Here is a 20,838-nt window from a genome sequence, read left to right as displayed (position 1 = left end):
TCACAGGTCCAGCCCCAGCTCCAATTTCCAAAGGACAATGTTGGGTTGGCCAGTTCTAGCCCTGATGCATGTGGTAAAGCAGGAGAGACAGCACCCCCCTGTGGTCTTTGGGAATATTTGCTATCAGAGGAGGGTGAGGTGAAGAGACCACCCAATAGATATCTATCATAATTAATCTCAAGACTTTTTTTTCATCCCAGTGAGGCAAAAATTGGCACTTTTCTGATTATAAAAGGAAAATGACCATCTGTTACTTCTTTTCTCAAAAAGAAAAAAGTTGGTACACTTTAAGGAAAAAAGAACTCAGGCATTTTGGAAGGGTGCGTTTAATGGTAGAAAGAATCATAATAAAACTGGCTAATTCTATATTCAAGTACTGTTCTAAGCACTTTATAGGTGTTAATTCATTTAATTATTCTATAAGGTGAGTGCTCTTAGTGTGCTCATTTTTGCAGAGGAGAAAATGAGGCTTTTTGAGGTTAAGTGACATGCCCGAAGTCACAGTGATAACAAGTGGTGGTGTGGAGATTAAGCCCAGGCAGTCTGCTCTAGGATTTCAGTTTTTAACCATATGTGTGTGTGTGTGTGTGTGTGCGCGCGCGCATAGAAACACACACACAGTTAAAAACTTATGGCTAAGCAACTGGCCTACCATTTGACCAGCTGACTGGTAGCTATGACGTGCACTGAGCACCAGGGGGCAGACGCTCAACACAGGAGCTACTGAACTGCTGTGACTTGGCAGCTACGGTTCTCAGGTGACTCACCTGAAACTGCAGTGGTGGGTGGGCAGTTATGAAAGAGACTCATGTCCTGTGAAGTGGAAAATACTCATAATTGGGGTGTTTTATAGAAAAAGTATAGGACTTCTTTTATCTATTCACAGCCTTGGTCAGATAGCAAGACCCCCTACCAATTTCTCCAACTTGTAGACAGTCATTTAACCCTCCTTACGTGGGCCGGACAGCACTTTAAGTGCCTTGGCTTTCTTCAGGGGTCTGTTGAGAGTGTTAGGACCCCACAACTTCTCTGCCCACAGTGATAAAGCCTCAGTGCCTAACCCAGTCCCTATATCTGACCCAACACCTCTGGACCCTGCCATGGGGTCAGCTCCTGGGACTGCTCTGGCCCGGTAGCCACTCTGTGTTTTGGCTTTGGGGCATTTACATTTCTTGCAAGCTCAGATGAGTATGAAGTGTTCTATTCTATTTTGTCCTATATTATATGTGCTTGTAGAGAATGGGAAGCTCTTTTATCTTGATACTAAATAGGACTTTCCCTAATGCTAATTCATTGTTCATAATCAGACTTTATTCTGCTTTAGAAAGAGTTGCAGAACTTCATGGATGTTACATTTGAGAAGATCCAAAACACAAATCAAGCTCTAAGTATGTTAAAGAAATTTGAAAGGTAAAAAATTGAGAATAATTTTCTTAGTTCAATTTTCTACCTTGTGACTACCTATCATTATATTACTTAATGTTCAAGTAATTAAAAAAATGTATCTAGTTTTTCCTATGTTTTAAATATTGACACTGTATTTTAAAAACCAGTTTATCGCAATATGATGGATTGGTACTATTTTTTAAAAATTAGCCAAATACCTTTCTTTTATTAGCATATGTTTTAAAATGTCTTAATAAAAGAGATTGCTAGATATTGTCTCAGTAATTCAAGTGTTTCACTTTAAAAATTCAGATTGAATATACCCAATCTTGGTATTGATGACAAATACCAGTATATCCTCAAAAACTATGGAGCTGACATTGATATGATTGCAAAGCTGTATACACAGCAGAAGTGTGACCCTCCAATGGCCAGAAACCAGCCTCCCATTGCTGGGAAGATTCTGTGGGCCCGCCAGCTCTTCCACAGGATTCAGCAACCAATGCAGCTTTTCCAGCAGCACCCTAGCGTGCTTCGGACGGCGGAAGCCAGACCCATGATCCGTAACTACAACAGGGTGGCCAAGGTACTGCTGGAGTTTGAGGTTCTCTACCACAGGGCGTGGCTTCAACAAGTAAGTCTGTACATTTATGGTCTTCAAAGATGTCTACATTGCCAAACAATGCTAGCATTGAACAGTTTTATTTTTGTAGAAAATTTGAGTTTGCAGGTATTTTATAAGACAGGTTTGGTTGAATATAGGTAGGTAATCAGTCAAAGAGTGTAATATGTCCATGAAGAAAAATAATGATTCATTTTGAAAAAAAAATCATAGGTAACAAACTCATTTAAAAATATATATTTTATTGATTTTTTTACAGAGAAGAAGAGAGAGGGATAGAGAGTTAGAAACATCGATGAGAGAGAATCATTGATCAGCTGCCTCTTGCACACCCCCCACGTGCACGCAACCAAGGTACATGCCCTTGACCGGAATCAAACCTCGGACCTTTCAGTCCGCAGGCTGATGCTCTATCCACTGAGCCAAATGGTTTCGGCCAAACTCATTTTTATTTAATTACAAACTCCTAAGGGAGAAGGTCCTGTTTATTGGTTCTTTTACTTGGTTGATTAGGATTTCTTTCTTCTTTTCCTCCATTCAGTTTCTTAATGTGTCAGTGAACACTACTATGAGTGTTAATCAAAGTCTTAAGTTTTCTTTGGCTATACTAGCTTAATTAAATTACATTTCAAACCCTACCAGCCCTTGTAGATTGGCACAGCTCCATGGAAGAACACTTAATAATTCTCTCCCAGAAATGGCTGAGCTGTATATTCTGTGTATGCATTGAACTTTCTAATGGTAATACTATTGATTTCATTTCACAGATTGAAGAAATTCACGTAGGACTTGAGGCTACTTTATTGGTGAAGGCTCCAGGCACTGGAGAATTATTTGTAAACTTTGACCCTCAGATATTGACCTTATTTAGAGAAACAGAGTGCATGTCACAGATGGGTCTGGAGGTCTCATCCCTGGCAGCTGCCCTTTTCCAGAAACGGGATATATACAAAAAGAACTTCAGTAACTTGAAGGTATAGTGCCATCTTACCCCACTTCCTGGCTAGCTCCAGCTTGCATTTTAGAACAAAAGGTGATGTGTCACTCTTGAGGAATAGAAAGTGCCCAGGATGACTGGAGTGGAATGACTGATGGGGAGAGTGCCATGGAATGAGGCTGTGGAGGTGGCAAGGCCAGGTCATTACAGATCTTGCAAACCAAGGTCATAAGTTTAAGTGTACCAGGACGCCATTGGATAAATTTGAGCAGGAAAAAAGACATGATGTCTTTTACAATAAAAATCTTCTTACTGCTGGATGATGAATACATTTTATGGTAACAAGCATGTCATTGTGAAGCCACTTTGAAGGCAGTTCAGGATGGAGCTGATGGGAGCTTGAACTAGGATGTCAGCTAAGTAATAGATCAGTGAATTAGAGACTTATATCAACAGGCAGGTTATGGGAGATCTCAAGGGTGAGTTCTTTGTTTTTAGTGTGAGCAACTCAATGGATTTACTTAAAGTATGGCTGTTGTAGACTACTGCTTGCATAGGTTACATTCTGCACAGCTTGCTCAGTAACATACATTGGTCCTGAATGGATGTTCCACTTACAGAGATGGCAAAACCTGGAACTAGTTTATTTTTGGGTGCAGGAGGGAGTCATTTGTTGCCACCTTACATATAAGAGATCGAAGTGGAGGTGTTATCTATGCAGATAGATCACATTTAGAGATAAAAGTGGAGGTGTTATCTATGCAGATAGATCATAAGTCTGGAATTGAGTGCAGAAGTCAAAATTGAAGACAACATACATTTGAAAGTTATCAGAATATAGTTGCTATTTAAAGTCATTGTCCCATGAGATCTCTGGAGAAGAGATTGTAGATAAAGAAAAGTAGAGGGTCTAGACCAAACCCTGATGAGGTCCAATATTAACAGGTCTGACAGAAGAGGCAGGATATACCAATAAAATTAAAGATTGGCCTTTGAATGTCAAGGAAGCCAAGGGTAAGAAAAGTTTCATGAGGGAGACATTGGTCGGCAGGGACAAGTGGTGCCCAGAGATGCAGCTATAATATTTGACAAGATGGACCATTGTTACAATTTTTTAGTGGTTAACATGATAGGAGGCCAGTAAGGCCATGCATTTGCATAATGTTCTACATTTTAAACCATTTTCATGTTTATTATTCCATTAACTATGTTCCAAAATCATGTACAGTAAGGACAAAAATTATTATAGCATTTTATAGATTGCAAAACTGTACCTCAGAAATGACTTAGCCAAAGTCACATAGCTAATAATTGGCAGAAGTGGGACCAGAAACCAGACTTTGAGTCCTCTGTTTTTCATTCCTCCATGTTATATTAAAAAGCTCTTATTGACAACAGACATACATTCCTGAAATGTGGGCTCACCACATACTAGTCAGCATGTTGGGATTCCCTTTTAGACTTTTCTTGCATGCCAGGAAAATCACCTAGTCAGTGTACATATTTATAAAGAAAGTAGTATTTTTTATTAAAATATAATATTTATAAGCCCAGCTGGTGTGTGGCTAAGTGCTGAGCATCGACCTCTGAACCAGGAGGTTATGGTTTGGTACCTAGTCAGGGCTCTGGCCAGGGTTTCTGGCTTGATCCCCAATAGGGGGCATGCAGGAGGTAGTTGATCACTTATCAATGATTCTCTCTCATCAATGATGTTTCTCTCTTTCCCTCTCCCTTCTTCTCTGAAATCAATCAAAATATTAATATATTAAAAATATAATATCACTGATTATAATTTTGTCTACAGAATTGTTTCAGTTATCTGTTGCATGTAGCAAAGGACCTCACAGTGTAGTGGCTTATAACAACCATTTCATTATATCTCATGATTTTGTGGGTAAAGCATTTAAGCAAGGCCTGACAAGGTTTTCCTGTTCTGTGTGGTGCTGATTAAAGTTATTTAGTTCAGCTGACAGATGTTCGGTCTTGAAGGTCTAAGATTCTTTTGTCTGGTTCTTTGGTGGGGATGGCAGGAAGCTTTGCCTAGCTGGCACTAAGGACTGGACCAATTACATGTGGACTTCCATTGTGGAGGCCTCAGGGCAGAAGAATTTTTTATATGGCAACTCAGGTTTCCAAGAGCAGGTGTTAAGTAAATAAGGAGGAAGCCTTGTGGTCTTTAGGGCAGCCTCAATATCTCATAGCATCACTTTTGTTATGCTCGGTTGGGCTCCATAAGCCCACCCAGATTTAAGGAGAGGGGCATAGACCCCGCCCATGAGGAGAGGAGGGTCAAATAATGTTTTTAAATCACCTCAGTTGTAAATGACAATCTGAGCAAGTACATTGTCATCTGGTTAATATTTATTGTATCTTGAAGGTGGAAAGAGTTAAAGGTTCTTACCTACATGAGCAGCTGGTAAGAGCAGATCTAGTGGCAGGTTAGGGGAACTGTCTCAGGTGTCACAGAGTTATTGTGCTAAATGTTTAATTCAGCTTTCAGGCCTCTACAGATATGCAAAGTAGCTGAGAGCTTGTATTCTTCATCTATATCTTGGAAGGCAGTTCAAAGTAGAAAGAGATGAGCCGGTACCTATAAGTATAGATTCGGAAGGCAATTTGATCTGGATTCAAACAGTTATCTTTGGGCAAATTCCTTTACCCTCCTAAGCCTTAGTTTCTCATTTATAAAATGGATGAGTAATACTTCACGGGATTAAAGGATTAAGGTAGGACACAGAAAGGTGATTGTAAGAACTGCTTCCCAAATGGACAATAAAAAAAGGAAGGCAGTGGAGAAAAGCTTCAGGAAATGTATAAGTAGTTGCTATAATAGAACTTTCAAATTCAGACTTTTTGAAAGTGGCTTTTATGGAAATTGAAAGGCTATATAGGAATTATGAAAAAGTATTATATTAAAAAAGGATTATTTGGCACATTTGGGAAATGTTGGCTTTAACAACATTCTACTAGGCTTCTTACTTTCTTCTTGCAGTTTTCTCAGAATTGGTAATATTGACTGTGCAAGAGAGGAGATATTGTATATAGTGTTTTCCAAACTTGTCCATCCAGAGATAGTTTTTCTTATGAAATCTCTGGGGCATGAATTTCGGGGAAAACACTTTGGGAAACATTGATCTAATGACAAAAAAACCCAACAGGCACATTAAAAATAAGAGCTTAAAAACAATTGTATTTAACCAGTGCATTAAAGTTACTTTTATTATAATTAATTATTATTGATGTTAACATTATCATAAAAAGTACTTTTTATTTAAAAATGGTAACAAGTTTATAAGTTACTGGTACAGTTCAACATTAACAACAGGTAAACTTCAGTGAGGACCAGAATCCATGAGTTTCTGATCATAAATGCTCATTCTAATGAGAACTAATTAATTAATTATTGACATAGGATTCATCATCTCCTGTGTGACCAGTGCTGTTTCAAACATATTAAACAAAGCAAAAAAATTTCTTGTTGTTATAGAACTTATATTCTAGTTCAGTAAAACAGAAAATAAACAATGAACATTATACTAGTAAATATTTAAATTATATAGTCTTATCAGAAAGTGAAGGTGCTTTCTGAAAAAATAGGGCAAAGAAGAAAGAGTATGCAGGAGATTTTAGTTCTAGTTTAGGATCTTAAATAGGTGGTCAGGATAGGCCTAATTATTTGAGGGCAATACAAAGGTCCTGAGGCTAAGGAAGACATTAAGGCAGGAGCAGGTAAGAGAGGAAAGGAGTGATTAGAGATGAAATCAAAGAAGTAATGGAGTCCCGATTGTATATATCTTTGCAGACCAACATAAAAGTTATAACCCTGAATAAGATGGGAAGCCATGTGGCCATGTAAACAGAGGTATGACATCATCCAATTTACATTTTGAAAGGATTACTATTGCTGCTAAATTGATCATAGCCTCTAGGGGGCGTGAGTGGAAGCAGAGAGACTATTATAATAGTTTAAGTGAGAGTCAATGATGGTGGTAGCCGTGGTAAGCAAGTCACATGTAGGATCTCTTTTTGAATATGGAGCAAACAGGATATCTTGATGGATTGCATGTAAGTGTGAGATAAAGAATGGAGTTGAGGATGACTCTGAGTTTTGGCCTGAGAACTGAATGGATGGAGTTCCCATCAGTTGAAATGCAGAATGCTTTGAGAAGATAACATTTTGGAGAAGAACAGACTCAGTTTTGGACATGTTAAACTTAAAATGTCTGCTATATTTTCAAGTGGAAGTATTGAGTAGGTGCTTGACATGTATGAATCTAGACTTCAGGAGTGAGATCTGGGCCGGAGATATAAATTTGGTTGTATAGAATTTTATTAATCAATGTCACCCCAGTGAATTTAATGAAATAAAAAAATTGGTTGTCTTTGGTATATGGATGATACTTAAAGCTATGACCCTTGATAATATCAACACTGGTTCCTGATTCTTTGTAAGCTTCGGGTCTTGCATCAGGACTTGGCTTACAATTCCAGCAATGGGCTGAGCAGACCTCTGGTGACCCTGACACTTTGGGTGATGAGTATAGTCCATAGGAAATGCCCAGAGGTAGAGGAAGCACGGGGTACCAGCGTACAAAGTTGACACTGTGTTACACAGGCTAAGGCACTGGTAATGTGACTTCACCTGGTTTTAGCAAAGTCACTAAGCCTACAAATCTTTCTACCTTTTTGAGCTGGGTAGGGGGTAAGAAACTGTTATTTTTAAATTCTTTTTTCTTGCCTCCTCAGCTGTGTTTTTTTTTTTTTTTTTTTTTTTTAAATATATTTCATTGATTTTTGTACAGAGAGGAAGGAAGAGAGATAGAGAGTTAGAAACATCAATGAGAGAGAGTCATTGATCAGCTGCCTCTTGCACACCCCCTACTGGGGATATGCTTGCAACCAAGGTACATGCCCTTGACCGGAATCGAACCCGGGGCCCTTCAGTTCCCAAGCCGACACTCTACCCATTGAGCCAAACCGGTCCTGGTGTCAGCTGTGTTTTATCAGGTTAGAAATGTGTATTTATGGAGCTGTTTCTTGTCTTCTGTTCTGGTCTTACTTTGGGGTACTCTACTGCCAGGCAGCTACTGGAGTCCTACAGCTGGACCTAAGTAAAAGTCATCTTTTTGGTTAAAAAAAAAAAGGTGGTATTAATAGATATTAAAAGTGAGATATTGATTACTTGACCTCAATTTTATTGCAGATGATGCTGGCTGAGTATCAGAGAGTGAAGTCAAAAATGCCTCCCATCATAGAGCCACTGATGGTCCCTCACTTGGCTAAAGTGGACGAGGCTCTCCAACCTGGCCTGGCCGCACTGACCTGGACATCCCTGAACATTGAGACATACTTGAAACATGCTTTTGCTAAGATCAGTAAGTCTGTCTAAATGGCTAAGTTCTTAACATCTATTGTATAATTTCTTACAGGTATTGTGATATACCTGTAATGGGGAGTGTTATTTTGAAGCTGTTCCCCAAGGAATTTTACCAAAACATATGAATCCATTAATTTCCAGGAAAGTACATATATTCACTATTTAATTTTATCCCCAGAGATTAACTCTATTGTGAAATATACTTATTGTTGGACATTAAAATTTAAAGGATCTTCAGAGTTACTCAGTCTTTTATACTAATAGGTTAGTGTATTTTCAGAGCCCATTTTGAAAGATGGGGAGATTTGGACAACCTGGAGTGCTGAAGAGCAGGATATATGGGAAAAGTTTATGCAAACATTTTTTTTCTTAATGAAGGATGTAATACACTTAAAAATATATGTAAGGTGGTATATTCCTAAAAGTACAATTTCCCAGAGTGTGTACAGGAATGCTTCAAAGAAGGGACCTGGACTCAGAGGAGCCGGGAAATTGAGGCTGAGTAAAGCCAGGCAAGCTTCTTTTCTGTAGGACTTCTCATAGCCTTTAACATGCCATTGCCCAGTGGTCACCAAAAGTAGGCTGTTTGGTGGCATTTCCCAGAATTCCTTGGCAGCCTTCTAGGAGAATATAGTAATACCTTATAGACCTTCTGTGGTGGGCAGTGGAACACAGTTTGGAACATGGTATGAAAGGTTTCTCTCTCCCCCCTCACCCCCCCTCCCCACCTCCCAGAAGACTTAGATGTTGCCATTCTCCTTGCCTACCCAGGGAGAGAATATCCAGGTTCCAGAGGCTGTCTACATCCTTTGGCTGCTGGTCACTCTATCCTCAAAGCCAGCAGCTTAGTAAATCTCTTTTTGTCTGTCTCTCTACTTCAATAGTCACATTGTTTTCTGACTCTGACCTTCCTACCTCCCATTTATAAGGATCCGTATGACTACCTTGGCCCCACCTGCATAATCCAGGACAATCTCCATATCTCAAGATCCTTAACTTGATCACACCTGCAAAGTCCCCTTGGTAACATTTGCAGGGGATTAGGATGTAGACATGCTGGGAGGGAGGTGGGCATAGAAGTCCTTGAAGATGCTTTGAAGAGTCAGTCAGATTCTTCAAAGACATCAGTTTACCACAGGTGGCCCTGAGGAGGCTTTGAAGAATCAGAAGAAGGAAAGAATGTTATTGAGCGCACACAGGCTTAAATAAAAGCGTTGACTTTCTTTTAGAAATGAGTAAGCTTACCAGGCAGAACTATCTTGAGTAGCCTCTTTAATAATTAGCTTAGAAATGATTGGAACTTTTAGCTTTATTCTTTAGGAAGTAAAGGTGTTTATTTAAGGAAGTGTTTACATCTCTGATACATCACGAGTATATAACATGGATTTTTCTATATTCAATTTTAACTTCGTTTCCTAGAAGAAAGTAGTATCAGAAAAAAAAAAAAAGAAGAGAGAATTGACTGTTTGAGAAATGCTGAAAAAATTCATTTACTTCATAGATGGCAATCCATTGACCACCATTCCTACTTTGGAAGTAAAGTTGTTAATTTGTTTCAGAATTGGCCTTTCTGTCCATAGAACTTAGTGTTCAATATTAGTTTACTACAACTTAAAATATACCTGTGGTAGTGACAGTAAAAGAAACACTGAAGGAATTTCACTTCAATAGGATCTGTTGAATACCTCCTGTAGAATAGGCGCTGAGCTAGGTATTGAAATGCAGTTGAAAAATATGCATTCCAGAAGATAAGGTGCAAAAGGAGACCATGCGGTATATGTAGGAACAGAAGGCTGCTCAGGGTCAATGTCAGTGTGAGAGGAGGGCCGCACGAGTATGTGTAGCTCACAGGTAGCCTCCTCAGGGAGATGCCTTTGAGCCAAATCTTCAAGTCTGAGTCATAGTTAGGTAGTCTGAGAAAAAGAGGAAACTGGGCAAAGAAAGAATAATGTGAGAAAACCAAAACCGAAACTGGTGTGGAGCGACTTTAATCCTGGTTTTACTACCTCAGTTTAATCCAATGTTGATTTAAGAACAAAACACAAGCCCTAGCTTGTTTGGCTCAGTGGATAGAGCATTGGCCTGTGGACCACACTTGCAGGCTCTGCCCCAGCCCTGGTCAGGGCTCTCGCAGAAGGCAACCAATTGATGTTTCTCTCACATAGATATTTCTCTCTGTCCTTCCCTCTCTCTTCCACTCTCTCTAAAAATCGAAGGAAAAATATCCTTGGCTGAGAAGTTAAAAAAAAAAAAAGGACAAAACACAACAAAATTCTTAATCTCTCATTCATTTTTACTTTTTCCACAGAGGACCTGGAATTGCTGGTTGACAGGGTCAATGATTTGATTGAGTTCCGCATTGATGCGGTTCTAGAAGAAATGAGCAGCACGCTTCTTTGTCAGCTCCCCCAGGAGGAGCCGCTTTCCTGTGAAGAGTTTCTCCAAATGACAAAGGTTATTATTATAGAATATTAATGTTTTTATTGGACATTGTTTTGTGATTCATTTTTCTATAGGGGACATTTTTTTTGAAGCATAAATTGCATTTTTTCCCTCTTCCTGTGATTGGTCAGTGATAGATATTACTTAAACACGGAGTCTTCAGATGATAATGAAGAAGGAGTCCCTTAGACATGAGAACAGTCATTACCTTTCACTTCAGTGGGGAGGAAATTGCTGAGGAACACATGCGTCATTCCCCCATATTTGTTGAAAAATAGAACTCTTTAGCTGAAGAGCTCCTTTTAAGCTAGGATTAATTAATAAAGCAATTGTTTTAAACAGTTCCTGGAGAGAATTTCTTCGTTAAACTCTCTGTAAAGCAGCATTTCCCAAGCTGGTGCTCTGTGGCACACTTTCTGGGTTCTGGGCTGTTGCTGGGAAAGGTGGAGCCAGTGTCCAAATGGCTCAGCATAGACTTTCCCCTCCCCTCCTTACAGATTTTTTTTACCCATTAATGCATTAAAACAAGGCCTTCATTTTGATTATTCATGGATATGAATAGCCTGAACTAACAAGCAAAGCCTAAATGCATTAATAAAATTTAAAAAGCCTATTTATGTAAGCAGGCTTTTCTTTTATTAGTATTATTGACCTGAAAGTATGTATATAAAATTGAATCTGCAGCTCTACCAATCCACTCTCAACACCCACCCTTTAGTTTCAGCAGAATACTCCATGAATCTTAGAGTAAACTTAATATTATTACTTGAATTTTGTTGGTTTCTTATCTGTTTATATATAATTTATATATTTGTTTTTGATTTATAGAATTACAAGAACTATAAACCTATGAATTTTATTCTTAGCTCAACATTTCTACATTTTAGAGGAATAGCATAATTAAAATAATTAAATTAAAAAAATTTGAATTTATTGGGGTGACACTTTAATAAATTATGTAGATTTCAAATGTACAATTCTGTAATATATCATCTGTATGTCCTATTGTGTGTTCATCCAAAGTCAAGTCTCCTACCATCACTATTTACCCCATCATTACCCTCTGCTATCCCCTCCATCCTCTTTCCCTCTGTTAATCACCATACTGTTGTTTGTCTATGAGTTGTTATTTTTTTTAATCGCTTCACCCTTTTTCACCTACCTGTCAGTCTGTTTTCTGTATCTATGAGTCTATTTCTATTTTGTTTGTTTATTTTGTTCATTAGATTCCACAAATAAGTGAAATCATATGGTATTGTGTTTGTCTGACTTTGTCTTTAACACCTTCCCTTAGGATGCCATGTCTGGGCTAGTGTGAGGGGTTTGGCCCAGCATCTTTGGAGGCCTAAATTTCATCTGGAGGCTGAATTTATGGCATTACTACTATTACTGATGTGCTCTCAAAAGCTAGATAAACAAATGTGATGCTGTGCTATTTTATAGGATCTTTGTGTAAATGGTGCTCAAATACTACACTTTAAAAGCTCATTAGTGGAGGAAGCAGTCAATGAGCTAATAAATATGTTGCTAGATGTGGAAGTTCCATTCAAAGAAGAAAGTGAAAAAGTATCCAATGTGAATGGTGCTGATTCAAAAAACAAAGGTTCAGGTAAGAGATGGGATAGTGGAAGGGTCTTGTTTTTCTAGGACATAACTGTTAACTAAAATTACATTTTCAGCATAGCAATTAATTTCACACTTCTATAAACACCTTCCCAAGTTTAAACAGATGTTTATAAATCTGAAATTATGCAATGATCCTATGTCATTAATTACATTATTTTTTTTTTGTTAAATTCTATAAACATGTAATTTGCATTGGTTCTTATTAGCTCTCTTTGCATTTAGTTAGGAGTGTGGGCTTTTTCTCCTTATCAATAGAGTAGTATGGATTATGGTTTGGGAATTTCCACTGGAGTACATCTACACTAGAGCAAACCTTTTGTGGGAGAGATGAGAACACTGAAGGCAGAGATGGAAAGCTGTTTCTCCAAGGTTTTCTGGATGTTGGTAGAAGAGAGAGCACCAGCACCCAGGCCCCTGAGGTCCAATCTTGCTTTTTAGTCATAGCTCTTGTCTCTCACATCTGTTTCCTCACACTGAGGAGGAGATGCCTCCATTTTCCATTTTCTATCCTTTGATGGTCCACTTTCTAAGAAGTGTGACATGTAAGTGTTATCAAATTTGCATGTAATTTATTGTTATTTTCTTGCAACATATGTTTTTCCCCTCTGTCTTTATCATCTAGTAACAGCAAAAAGAGAAGGACATTCCGACACCTTGACACCTTCCCTTAGTGCTGAATCAGGCTTCCTGCCTCTGACGACAATCACGAGAAAGAAGAAAGAGAGTGAGATCTTAAAGGAAGAAGCCTGCGAGTTGCTCTCTCATTTCAATCACCAAAACATGGATGCTCTTCTGAAGGTTACAAGGAATACACTAGAGGCCATCCGCAAGCGAATTCATTCATCCAACACGATTAACTTCTGGGGTAATAATCCCACAGATTTTTCCTACTGGCTGGCCAGGCAGAGTGGTTGGGGGAGAGAGAGAGAGAGAGAGAGAGAGACAGAGAGAAAGAGAAATCTAAATAATTAAAAAGCCCACATTTATTGAGTGTCTCCTTGTAAGTTTATACATTGTGAACTTTGATTTCCCCAACAATTCTCTGAAGTAGATACTATAATATCAATTATCCTCATTTTAAAACAGAAAACCATAGCACAGGGAGGTTAAGTAATTTGCTTAAGGTCATTTAGCTTTTGATAATAGCATAATAGTTGGCATTATTTTTAATCTTTTTGTAACAAGGTGAAAACGTAAAATGAATTAATGAAAGGAAAAAACCTCAAGTACTTTAAAAAGGAGATATATGGAAAGATAATTTCATTGTTAAATTATTAGGTGATTAGCCAGTCGTATAAAGTGAGAGAGATCTTATTAATGCCATGCTCTTCAAAGCAGAAATTAAAAAAAAATAATTTTGTGTCAATTTACTACTTTCCAGCTGGTTTCCTCATTCTCAATACAATCAGCTCTTCCTCAGCACAATTCAGAAACAGGTGTTGTGTTTCCCAGATGGGTTACAAAACTCCATCAAACCTAGAGACATTCTGAAATTAAATTTTAAATTTAAAATAGTAAAAAAAAAAAAAGAGAAACAGTAATTAGTTCAAATGGGAAAATAATAGGACCATACAACCTTTTTATTTATTTTGAATATTGGCATTTAAGAAAAAGCATCTTTAATATTTAATTAAAAGTGAATAACTAAAAAATGGAAACACTGAAAGAATTGTTTGATTGGTGGCCTGGTTCAATATGTTTTATTTCACTTGCAATAGAGGATAGTTTTTTGTTTGTTTTTTTTGATACAAGAATAGTATTAGAATTTATCAAATGTTGGTTGATATGCTGAAAATTAAATCACATTTATTTCCCAACTTTATATATTTTGGGCATTTCTGACTATCCTATATAATAAAGAGGTAATATGCAAATTGACCATCATGCCGACACACAAGCTGGCTACCACAAGAGGGCTGGCAGGGGAGGGCAGTTGTGGGTGACCAGGCCAACAGGGGAGGGCAGTTGGGTGAGGAGGGGGTAACCAAGCCTGCAGGGGAGGGAAGTTGGGGGCGACCAGGCCTGTAGGGGAGGGCAATTGAAGGGGACCAGGTTTGCAAGGGAGGGCAGTCGAGGGCGATCAGGCCAGCAGGGGAGCAATTAGGTATCAATCAGGCTGGCAGGGGATTGGTTAAGGGGCGATCAGGCTGGCTGGCAGAAGCGGTTAGGGGCAATCAGGCAGGTAGTCAGGTGAGTTGTTGGGAGCCAGCAGTCCTGGATTTTGAGAGAGATGTCCAACAGTTGGTCCCAGATTGGAGAGGGTGCAGGCTGGGCTGAGGGACACCCCCTCACCTTCCATTGCATGAATTTTATGCTCTGTGCCCCTAGTATAAGTATATAAAGTTACACACACACACACACACACACACACACACACACACACACACTGGTAATAATGGAAAAAAAAAAATCCCATTTTAAGTTTAAAAGATTAAATTTGCTGTTTTCCATTTACTCAGATAGTAACAGTGCTTCTCAGATAAAGCCAAACAGTCGGCCCATTTTCCGGGCAGGCATCACTCTGGCCATTCCCAACATTACCATGGTCCCTGCCCTGGAAGATGTACAGCAAACGCTGAACAAAGCTGTGGAGTGCATCATCAACGTCACCAAGGGGGTTAGACAGTGGAGCAGTGAGCTGTTGTCCAAGGTGAGTATGGGATGAAGAAATTATTTCCTATGGAATAAAATAAAATAAAATAAAATAAAATAAAATAAAATAAAATAAAATAAAATCTTTTACAGACGAGATTGAGCTGAAAAATGTCCTTTTATGTTTTAGAGAAAGATGTACGAAAGAAAAATGGTTGCTTTGCAGAATAAGGAAGACAGTGATTCTGATGTTGAAATGGGAGAAAATGAACCTCAAGGTAAATGTTTTTTTGTTTCTTTTAAACTAGCCATTGTAAGCTAGTATTTATTGAGCTAAAATGCATGTTCTCTCTATGCAATTCTTAAATCAGATTAGGTTGGCATATTAATCTATGATCCCACTTTAAGTGTATAAAATATAAAGATCCATGTCTTTGAATATGACCATTACAAATAGTTTACCTCTAATGGGTATCCTATAGTTTTGGGTGCAACATTGATTTCTGGTCTAATGTGATGATGAGAACTGGCATTTGATTTCTCATTTTAAAGAGACTGTGAGAGAGATGTCCATCACAGTGAACATTTCCTGATACTAAAGAGATATTTTCAACCCAATATGTGTCCTGTTTTGCCAACATCTTATGATGTGTGAACATGCTGTACATCCCATGGTTTTTATTTGAATTTTGTAAAATTAGGGAGCATATGACCTGTAGGTTCCTCATTAAATTAAATGTTGTCTTTAGTTCTGCAAACTCCTTTTAAAGCAGCCCTGCAAACAGCAGACCCCATGTAATTTTCAATTAATGCTCATGCCCTGAGACAATAAATCAACTAACCATGAGGAAGAAACTGAAGCAAGTTTCCCTTTAAAACAGTATGTTACTGAGGAGGTTAAAGACACTCAAGACAACTTTACCCACAATTTACAATATTATTTATTTATTTTAGCTAAAAAAACATATGTTGTTATTGTGTTAATTTCACTTTTATATTATGTAGAAACATTGCTTTACTTCCTAGAATAGTTGAAAATTCACAATTTTCTAAACAAAATATGTTCACTTATGAATTATATCTTAAATTCAGAAGAAAAAATGTTCAATGAAAAATTGTATATATATTTTGTCATGACAAAAGAAATAAGCCACATCTTTTAAAAATAATAGCTTTGAGATATAGTTTACATAACAAAATTTATCCCTTAAAGCATAAATTTAGTGGTTCTTAGTGTGTTTGTAACCATCACCAATATCTAATTTTACAATATATTCATCACTCTCAAAAGAAACCCTGTACCCTTAGCAGTCATTCCCCATTCCCCTGCCCCATATGCTGTGGCACTATTCATCTACTTTCTGTCTTTGTGGATTTGCCTATTTTGGACATTTCATATAAATAGAATCATACAATATGTGGTCTTTTGGACTAGCTTCTTTCACTTAGCATAATGTTTTCAAGATTGATCCGTTCTACAACATGCATCAGTTCCTTTATTCCTTTGTATTGATAAACTAGAGGCCTGATGCATGAAATTCATGCACTTGGGTGGGGGGCGAGTCCCTCAGCTTGGCATGTACCCTTTTGCAGTCCAGGAGCCCTTGGGGGATGTCCGAAAGCCATCAGTGGGACATCCTTAGCACTGCCACAAAGGTGGGAGAGGCTCCCGCCACCTGCCCTATGCTATCCAACTGTGAGCCAGGCTTCTGACTGAGTGCACTGACCACCAAGGGGCAGCTCCTGCATTGAGCGTCTGACCCTGGTGGTCAGGGTGCATCATAGCGACTTTTCATTCTGCTGTTCCGATGATTTGCATATTAGCTTTTTATTATATAGGATACTATTCCCTTATATGGATATGTCATCACATTTTATTCATTCACTCACCAGTTGATGGGTATTTGGGTTGTTTCCATTTTTTCGCTATTATGAAAAATATAGCTATGAACATTCCTGTACAAATTTTTTGTGCAGACATTTGTTTTCATTTCTCTTGGGTATATACCTCTAAGTGGAATTGCTGAGTTATATGTCCACTGGTTGGGCTTTCTCATGTATAATTTCTGTTGGCTGCTGTTGTTCCTGTGTGAAGCACCACTTTTCTGTTTCTCACAATTTAATTTTTTGTTGAAAAGTTGATATTTTAAAGAATATAAAGTGGCAACTCCAAGAATCTGATTATCTTCCCCCCAGGGTCTGGAGTTGTTACTGTTTGTTTCCTTATTGACTTTCCTGGACTAATTCTATAAAATTTGTCTTGCCTGTGGTGTGTACTATTGTAATCTCTGCTTCATTAGCTTAGTGTTCAACTAATGATTGCACAGAGATTTCCTTTATTGCTTTGAACCAGTAAGTCTTCCACCCTCTACCTGGGGACACTGTGTGTGTGTGTGTGTGTGTGTGTGTGTGTGTGTGTGTGTTTGTGTTGGAGCACTATGTGTAGAGCACCCTGGAAGCTCAGTAAGTTATAACACTGCCTTAGTCTTTATTTACTGATTGGGCAAGCCTCAAGTTGAGCCAGAGCTAAAACATTGGGGCATCTTTAGGTTTTTCCTGAGCATGTGCCTAGCTCTGTACATATGTGTGGCCTTGAGCTCCAGGAATATGTCAGGAATGTGTCAAGACATTATAATAGCCTCCCCTCCCAGACCCCTGATAGACATCTCATTTCCAGATCTTTAATTTTTTTTTTTGGCTAACTTCCTGTTTTCCCCAACTAATAGCATTACCTCAGGCAGCTATAAAGTTAAACAGTTGTTGCTGATTAGTTTTGACAAATGCCTTGGAGATAGGGATTTTTTTCTTTTTTTCACACTCAGTGAGTTTTGAATCAGGTGAAATAAAGATCAACTCTTTAAATGGGGCTTTTTTAAGTAGCAAGGTAGCATCCAGAATGGTCCAATAGTGACAATTTTATGGGGTTTCTTGGGGAACTCCAAACCCAGTCTGGCCTCCTCTGGTGACTTCCAGGCTATGGTTTGCACAGTCACACTGGTTGTAAGGCTGTTGTTTTTTGAGGCTCCTGCCTAGCCAGTGAGGGGACAATGGGGATAGAACAAGTTAAAACACCAGAAAACTCACAGTTGTTACGGGATTTAGCATTTTTCTTGATTAAACAAATGTTTCCTGGATTGTTGCAAGCTTTGGATAATTTCCATAGTTCTGGGAAATTGATATTGACAGTTTTCCCCTCAAGGTTTTCAAAGGTCTTTACCATTCTAGAAAAGACCTTCTCTTTTTAAAGTATGTTCCCTATGCTGTTGACATAAACCCTTTTTCTCTCTTTTTCTGCTTTTAGATACTTTTGAGATAGCATCTGTAAACTTACCCATTCCTGTGCAACCCAGGAACTACTATAAGAATGTTTCTGACAACAAAGATATTGTAAAATTAGTCTCTGTGCTTAGCACAATCATCAACTCCACCAAGAAGGTAGGTCACAGGGATTTGTAGGCAGGGCTCCTTGTTTCATAACATGTGCCTCTGTGTAGCTGAACATCACCAGCTTGTCCTACGTGTAGGCAGGGTCCCATCTACTGTGAATTCAGTGAGCTGCTTATGGTACTTTGTATGTACACAGCAAATGTTTATTTAAAGATTTTCATTGTAGATAGCAACGTGAAAGAGAACCAATATGTTTTATATTGTGTTCTCTTTAGCGCCTTTAATTAACTAACTAATTAATTAATTAATTTATCATTTCAATTCAAATAAATGTAAGTTAAAATTTTTTGGATATGTCCCAAACCACAAGTCAGACTGGTGTTACAACTTACCTTCATAGAGTCAATGATACCAGTATATTTGAAATAAAATAAGATTTATAGTCAATTTTTCATATTTGTATTCTGAGGCAAATCTTAAAAAATATCAAATGAGAATTTATGTATCTTGACGTGTGGAAATCAGATAATACTGAAAAATAAAGAAAATATTACTGTTATCAATGTAAACTTATACTTGATGTGGGGGTAAATTTGAATTGATGTCTATTGCCAACCTGTTTTTCTCTTAACTTTGCCTTTTTTGTTTGGGCAAATCTGTTCTTATAGTAAAAAGATTCAAAGTCCTGAAGTCAATCTCTGCTTAAAAATATGTATATTTACATTGTCATTAACATCTGTTGATTCTTTATGTTGTCATTGACACCTGTTGATTCTTTAAAAATGGTTTTAGTGTTGAGGAAATAGTTGCCACTCAGTAAGTACTTTTTCCTATTCCTTAAAAAAAAAAAATCCTCACCTGAGGATATGTTAATTGGTTTTAGAGAGAGAAGTATCAATGTGAGAGAGAAACATCAATTAGTTGCCTCCTGTATGCACCCTGACTGGGGATTGAACCCACAACCTTGGTATGTGCCCTATTAAGAATCAAACCCGCAAGCTTTTGGTGTATGGACGATGCTCCCACCAACTGAACCATCCAGTCAGGGCTCTATTACTTCGTTTTGATGGAATGAATTTCATTTGTTTTGTGAAAGCATTTTGAAAAGTTACAATTGCTGTAAAAATACGAGAGGATATTAATTTTAATTTTAATTTTTTTTGTTCCTGAAGGAACTGGAAGCTTTTGCATTTATGCATTTCCAATTTTCCTTTTTTAATATATTGAAGGTCCTGTGTTTAATTTTGCCCTAGAGACAGTGTTCACATAATTCAGTTTAAGAAATATTCATCTAGCACTTAGTTTATCAAGCTTTATACTAAATGGTAAAGCTAAATATAGCTTTCTATGATTATAAAGAACATTCACATATACTTCCCAATGTCTCCTAATCATGGAAAGTACAATAAAGCAAATCAGTAATAAAGTCCATTAATTTCTCTGAACATAAGTAGCCCCTATTATGAAAATCTAAGGGTAAGACACAGCAATTGAAATTAACATACTGCTGGCAACAAATATACTTATCTTTTTGTCACTTTTATTACATTGGCTTTTTTATTATGCAAAGGAAATGTATAGAAATTAGTCTTCCTTAAAAGGTTGGCACTTAAAATAATTTGAAGGACTTTTTCCAGTTTGGTAGGATGGCCAAATTGTTTCTGGAGGAATATATATGTGCTTGTCATAGAGCTCCACACCGCTAGCCAGCCACAGCCTTAGACCCTTTTGGATGGTTGTCCCTCAACCACAGAAAATTCTAGGACCCAGCTCCTTTTCTCCTGCATCACTGATTATATCAGAGCCTAAACCTGACCTGCATTCAGCATCTCCCTAGGCTGGTCATCAACTTATAACATTGCCAGGCAGGCTTAAAAAGATGAACTAGCTAAACCGAACAATCAAAATAACCTTGGTAAAAATAAGGAAAACAGCTCTACATAGATTGTTCATGTAGTTTTTCCTTTACGTTCTAGTTACCTCTGTTCTAACAAGTTCCCAATCTAATGAAGACTGGCATAAAATAAATAAAAGTCTAAAACATTTAGTTAGGGTGTATCTTAATATTATAAATTCTTGAAGTTTTAACAGCTCAGGATTCTGGAATGTCTGCCTATATCCAGTGATCTTTGATAATCTGTAATTCATTCTCCAAGCCATCACACACTTGAATATCTACCTACTGTTGCAATGCATTCGGGGCATTTTATGTCAACACCTCAGCCCTTGCTTAGGGAGCAGTTGTGCTTGAGACAAGCAGTGACAGGCTTGGCTTTCTGGATTTTAATGGGTGAGAAATATTAACACTTATATTATACCCAAATCTCTGAGAGTCATTTTATTATAGCTACATGTTGGGGGTTGAAGTGAAACTACTCCTTGGTTTAGTACAAGTTGGTGCAATTTACATAATGTAATTAGACCATATAGAATGCTGTTCATAATACTATTTTTTTTCAAATAATTTCA

At 37.8% G+C, this 20,838-nt stretch overlaps 1 protein-coding gene across 4 annotated transcripts in view; it reads left to right on the top strand.

Annotated features, from left to right (window-relative positions):
* Positions 1 to 20,838, top strand: part of DNAH5 (dynein axonemal heavy chain 5) — a 210,628-nt gene that overhangs the window by 76,532 nt on the left and 113,258 nt on the right. For all 4 annotated transcript variants that reach the window (XM_084881713.1, XM_084881712.1, XM_084881711.1 and 1 more), the window contains exons 13-22: positions 1,325 to 1,410; positions 1,699 to 2,020; positions 2,776 to 2,982; positions 8,149 to 8,320; positions 10,631 to 10,776; positions 12,208 to 12,373; positions 13,013 to 13,255; positions 14,850 to 15,040; positions 15,173 to 15,260; positions 18,284 to 18,417. In XM_084881713.1, coding sequence (XP_084737839.1) covers positions 1,325 to 1,410; positions 1,699 to 2,020; positions 2,776 to 2,982; positions 8,149 to 8,320; positions 10,631 to 10,776; positions 12,208 to 12,373; positions 13,013 to 13,255; positions 14,850 to 15,040; positions 15,173 to 15,260; positions 18,284 to 18,417 — 1,755 coding nt within the window. The remainder of the gene's footprint in view (positions 1 to 1,324; positions 1,411 to 1,698; positions 2,021 to 2,775; positions 2,983 to 8,148; positions 8,321 to 10,630; positions 10,777 to 12,207; positions 12,374 to 13,012; positions 13,256 to 14,849; positions 15,041 to 15,172; positions 15,261 to 18,283; positions 18,418 to 20,838) is intronic.

Source organism: Pipistrellus hanaki (assembly GCF_964339955.1).
Source record: "Pipistrellus hanaki genome assembly, chromosome: 4".
Lineage (NCBI taxonomy): Eukaryota > Metazoa > Chordata > Mammalia > Chiroptera > Vespertilionidae > Pipistrellus > Pipistrellus hanaki.
Note: the sequence above shows the minus strand (reverse complement) of the source record. Positions and strands in the feature narration are given on the sequence as shown.